The sequence below is a fragment of the Sinocyclocheilus anshuiensis genome, unplaced genomic scaffold, assembly GCF_001515605.1.
Source record: "Sinocyclocheilus anshuiensis isolate Anshui unplaced genomic scaffold, SAMN03320099.WGS_v1.1 scaffold346, whole genome shotgun sequence".
In the NCBI taxonomy this organism is placed as follows: Eukaryota; Metazoa; Chordata; class Actinopteri; order Cypriniformes; family Cyprinidae; genus Sinocyclocheilus; species Sinocyclocheilus anshuiensis.
In genome coordinates, this window is record NW_015546048.1 from 495428 (window position 1) to 501233 (window position 5806).

At 36.0% G+C, this 5806-nt stretch overlaps 1 protein-coding gene across 4 annotated transcripts in view; it reads left to right on the forward strand.

The window, feature by feature from the left end:
- LOC107699064 (cadherin-related family member 5-like) overlaps positions 1–5806 on the forward strand; it is a 24439-nt gene that overhangs the window by 14135 nt on the left and 4498 nt on the right. For 3 of the 4 annotated variants that reach the window (XM_016500231.1, XM_016500228.1, XM_016500230.1), the window contains exons 7-14: positions 114–224; positions 343–513; positions 1675–1765; positions 1863–1969; positions 2200–2400; positions 2498–2629; positions 2986–3064; positions 5055–5248. In XM_016500231.1, coding sequence (XP_016355717.1) covers positions 114–224; positions 343–513; positions 1675–1765; positions 1863–1969; positions 2200–2400; positions 2498–2629; positions 2986–3064; positions 5055–5248 — 1086 coding nt within the window. The remainder of the gene's footprint in view (positions 1–113; positions 225–342; positions 514–1674; positions 1766–1862; positions 1970–2199; positions 2401–2497; positions 2630–2985; positions 3065–5054; positions 5249–5806) is intronic. The other variant, XM_016500229.1, reaches the window with a different exon arrangement.

The following is a 5806-nucleotide window of genomic DNA, read 5'->3' on the forward strand; positions in this document are numbered from 1 at the left end:
GGCCACAAAAATTTATTTGGACACATAAAAATACATGAATGCTATTAGAGAACCCCTTTTCCTTTCCAGAATCCAAGAGAGCATTACCAGCACTGTGTGTCTCTCTCATTCAGGCCGATGCCAGCTATTTTAGGATTGATCTGCCCAACAGCGGGATGGTGATCCTGGATAAACCGTTGGACTATGAGACTAAAACCCAGCTGCAGGTGGTCATATTTGCTGTGGTACGTAGCACATGTTATTCACATATGTGCTGACTGGCAATCGCAAGACATTTATGGAAAGGAATCAGAACTAAGAGAAAACAGTTTGAACTGCCATTCTTGCTGTTTAAATCAACAGGAAACGAACACAAAAGAGAAGTACAGCACAACAGCTACAGTCACCGTGAATGTTCTAGACGGTGATGACCAGTATCCTCAGTTTCAGCCATGCACACCTGTTTATGAAGATGGAGATCATAATATCTGCACCAACCCTGTGTACAGTGTTAACATCACAGAGACAGATGAGGTATGTGGTAGTATTTTAATGTACAGGTGATTGATTTAGCTGAAATTACCTGATATACACTGTTCAAAAGTTCAAAAAAACTTCAAAGTTCAAAATGTAATGATTTTATTAAGCAAGGAGGGATTAAATGTGACCGTGGACCACAAAACCAGTCATAAGGGTCAATTTTTCGAAATTGAGATTTATACATCATCTGAAAGCTGAATAAATAAGCTTTCCATTGATGTATGGTTTGTTAGGATATTTGGCCGAGATCCCCAGCGACTTAAGGCTGGTTTTGTGGTCCAGGGTCACAAATTGATCAAAACTGACATTAAAGACATTTATAATGTAAAAAAAAAAATCTGTTTCAAATAAATGCTGTTATTTTGAACTTTCCATTCAATAAAGAATCCTGAATATTACCTATATAGCAAATCAGTATATTAGAATAATTTCTAAAGGATCATGTGCCTTTTGATGGTTGTGTATTGAGAAAAGCAGATTCTACCAATTTTAAATAAATTAATAAAATTATAAATATGAAAACTAGAGTAGCCACATTAGCTGTCTGCAAAATATGTGTCAAAATAAATAATTAAATAATTGTTATTTCACAGCAGAAATAATGTTAAGCAATAACAATAAGTGTAATACAATTTTTTTTAGCATTTAAAAAAAAAAGTGGAGCTGTGAAGCTTGTGTCTTCACCTGCATGGATAAAAATTTATGAAATTAAGTTTTTATATATTTATGGTAGGAAATTTACAAAATATCTTCATGGAACAGGATCTTTACTTAATATCCTAATTATTTTTGGCATAAAAGAAAAATCGATAATTTTTCGAATCGAATATTACCTATATAGCAAATCAGTATATTAGAATAATTTCTAAAGGATCATGTGCCTTTTGATGGTTGTGTATTGAGAAAAGCAGATTCTACCAATTTTAAATAAATTAATAAAATTATAAATATGAAAACTAGAGTAGCCACATTAGCTGTCTGCAAAATATGTGTCAAAATAAATAATTAAATAATTGTTATTTCACAGCAGAAATAATGTTAAGCAATAACAATAAGTGTAATACAATTTTTTTTAGCATTTAAAAAAAAAAAGTGGAGCTGTGAAGCTTGTGTCTTCACCTGCATGGTTAAAAATTTATGCTCTTTATGATCTAGGATGCTGTGCTTTATTTTTCTCCGGGTCCCATTCATGCTGAAGACGGAGACAAAGACATACTGACTCCTCTAGTCTACAGTATTTTGTCAGGTGAGTGAGTTTACTGTATGTTGCATTGATTTATGGACTGTTTAATCCTTCAAATGTACATTATAGTTTTTTAATGATATTCAAAATGACTTTATAGGTGATGACAATGGCAGATTTACAATCGACTCTAAAACAGGAGAAATCTCTCTCAGGCAACGTGTGGAGAACAGACTCCTCACACCTTCATTCAGACTCCGCATAATGGTATGATGAGATAATGTCTATGTTTATGAACAAGATGATGGCTGATTTAACACGCTGATCTGCTGTATAGTGTTAACAAGGACACAGTATGGAAGTACTTCAACTGCCGTATTGCAAACCATAATGGCAGACAATAAAAAGAAATTGCATTGAACAAAAATGTGTGGGTTATGTGACACAATGAGGACATCAAAGGTCTCATCATAACTGCTCATTGCAAACTCCGACAGGCTGCGCAGGTGAACGACCCAAAGAAATATTCGGTGGCGACGGCACTGGTGCATGTGGTGTCGGAGAACCTATTTCCTCCATTCTTCAACAAAACTGTCTACAAAGGGTTCCTCATCGAGAGCTCCAGTCCTGCTACACTGGTCACTACCTACGGGAACCAAGTCCTGGTAGTCCAGGCCATCGACAGGGACTTCAGAGATGTACAGTGAAAACATTTCCTTTATAGGAAACACTTATTTAAAAAATGCCTGAAAACTTAGTTTAGAGCATTTTCTCTCTTTCTTTGCTCTTCTGAAGGGAATAAACCCAAAAATCCATTACACAATGCAGCCCTTGACAGGTAGCAACAAACTGTACCACATTACCCAGGATGGCATTGTGATTGCAAAGACAGACCGGCTCAGAGCGTTCGACCGACACATTCTGGAGGTGACAACTATGACTATGACTCAGTGATCTACATCAGGGGTCGGGAAACTTTTTTGACCAAAGAGCCAACTTAAACTCCTCTGATTGGCCATTGCCTTTAAGAAATCAACAGATATGTCTGTTATTCTAAACTTTTCATTAACTTCGGTAGGCTGTATAGCAAAGGAGTTGTAACTGTCTGCAAAAAAGCTGAAATCTAGTTTTTTAATCGATTATTTCTTGGTAAAGTGTAAGAGACCTGGTGTGGCTCGCGAGCCATAGGTTCCCGACCGCTGATCTACATGTATGCCTCATTAATGCCATGTACATATTTGTCATGACATCTCTGATGATGTGATGCTTATTTTTAATCAAAGGTGATTGCAACAGATGAAGAGTCAGGTGAGACGGCCCATGCTTCAGTGGATATTGAAGTACTGCAGAGGGGACAACCAGGTAAATGCACTTAAGGGCATTAATTGTGTTAATCTTGAGATTTCTTTAAAATCAAGGTTATGTAACCACAGTTAAATATGTTTTTCCATACATATTTTCTTCTATTAAATTGATAAAAAAAAAGTAAAGAGTTACCTTTTGAAAATAAAGGTGACAACTATGACTATGACTCAATGATCTACATCAGGGTTCGGGAAACTTTTTTGACCAAAGAGCCAACTTAAACTCCTCTGATTGGCCATTGCCTTTAAGAAATCAGCAGATATGTCTGTTATTGGCTATACTGCTCAACGCTACAAAAACATGTTGTAAATAGAAACCTTTGATGCTCTTTGAGAGCGTGAACCCAACTATGCACTAGAGAGCTGTTATTACAGCTTTAACTGAGGGTGCTCTTGCTTTCGTTTGAGCACCCTCTAGTACCCCTGTAAAACCAGGCCTGGTTTACTAAGTGTGCAGGCATAAAGCAAATGGGCTTTTGTGTAGTTAATTATCTTGTATTGGTGATCTGGTCTTATAATAGTTATAATATTTCAGTTAAAATACGGGTTGTTATTGTTTTGGTGAATGTCTGTTTGTAGGATCATAAAAAGTATGCAGTTGATTGCTGTTGCGAACTGCACTGAACGCACTTGACCGGTCCAAACTGTACATATTTTATTATTCTAAACTTTTCATTAACTTCGGTAGGCTGTATAGCAAAGGAGTTGTAACTGTCTGCAAAAAAGCTGAAATCTAGTTTTTTAATCGATTATTTCTTGGTAAAGTGTAAGAGACCTGGTGTGGCTCGCGAGCCATAGGTTCCCGACCGCTGATCTACATGTATGCCTCATTAATGCCATGTACATATTTGTCATGACATCTCTGATGATGTGATGCTTATTTTTAATCAAAGGTGATTGCAACAGATGAAGAGTCAGGTGAGACGGCCCATGCTTCAGTGGATATTGAAGTACTGCAGAGGGGACAACCAGGTAAACGCACTTAAGGGCATTAATTGTGTTAATCTTGAGATTTCTTTAAAATCAAGGTTATGTAACCACAGTTAAATATGTTTTTCCATACATATTTTCTTCTATTAAATTGATAAAAAAAAAGTAAAGAGTTACCTTTTGAAAATAAAATGTAATAATATAAAATTAAATATAAGTTCAGTAAAATATTGCAATTTCGAATCTCTGTACCACAAACAAACAAATAAATAAAAACAAACAAACATGGTCTCCTCCAATTCAACTCATGTTTCTTTTATGAATGATAAATTATTGATACAACTTCTGTAAACTGAAATTGCATGAATCGTTACCATTTATCCTTCTTTTGAAAGTAAAATAAAATAAAACATTGCAATATGACAACTCTGTACCACAAAAATGTCTTCTTTTAATTAAATTCATATTTCTTGAATATTGACACAATATTGATAAAACTCCTCTAAACTGAAATTGTATGAAATCATTATAAGTTGTCCTTTAATACTGCTTTTAACTTTATCCTCATTGTTAGAATAAATTATGGATCTGTGCCATATCTGTTCATTTTTTAAGAAAACAAACTTAAACAAAAAAACATTTAGAAATTGATTTCACTTATCAAAGATGCACAGAAAAATATTGAAGAAATGTTTTTAATAGTGCAATTTTTCAGCATGCGTCATTCAGGTGAGAAGTAAAATAATATTTTGCCAAAAGTAAACACTGTTCCATAGAGAGTCAAACCCTATATGGAAAATAATTTACACAGATCAATCATTTGGTTAATTTGATTATTCATGGTTGATTTAAGAGGCATGAATAATGTGTTAAATTAGATTTAGCCTCATTGTATTCCCATTAACCTCTATCCTTCTCCAGTTCCTCACTGCCCTATTGGTCGTTCAAAGCCAAACTATATGATAAATCACTTGGAGACAAGTGTAACTGACCATAAAAAAGAACAAGTCTTTGTGAGAGATTTGTAAAAAAATTTCAATCTCTAAACTCTCGGACAGTTCCCAGAAGTCCGTTCGGCGAGGAACGTCTGTTTGGAGATATGAACGCAGGGATGGCTGGCGGCATCGCTGCCCTTGTTCTGATAGTGGCTGTGACAGTACTATGTCTCTTCCTCTGGCTGGCCAAGAGACGGCGAGAGAGACGGGATCCAGAGGACAGGGGCGCAGTAGCTCTTGGAAAACACCCGAATGTGGTAAGAGCTACTACATTATATTGAACATACCGAGTAGTACCCTTTAGTCCCTTTGAGTCAAGTCAGTCTACTTGGTGGCATCTTGGCTACACCCTTAAAGGTAGTGATTTTGTACTGTATCTAAGCAATGGGAAGAACAGCAAGAACAGCGCCTGTCTGCTTGAATGTGGAAACACAGAAACCTCCAAAACTAATAGAGCACATTTCAAATCATCTTCAAAATTCTGCAAAATGTTCTTTGGGTTGGTCCTGTTAAAGCACATGTGGATTTTAGAACCAGGTTTCCATCAGAGTTACATTCAACTACCTATAAATAACTTTGCAACTACATGTCAACTAGCAGTCATTAGAGAATACTGTCTGCTTAATATCTACTAAGACTTTATTTTGATGTTCGCTCAACAGACGTTCTACTGACTTTAAGTAACTTTGCAAGTACGCCAACTTATTCTACTAATCCTAACCTACAGTCTACAAATGCTTTAATGCAGGGGTGCCCAAACTCGGTCCTGGAGGGCCGGTGTCCTGAAGAGTTTAGCTCCAACCCCAATTAAACAC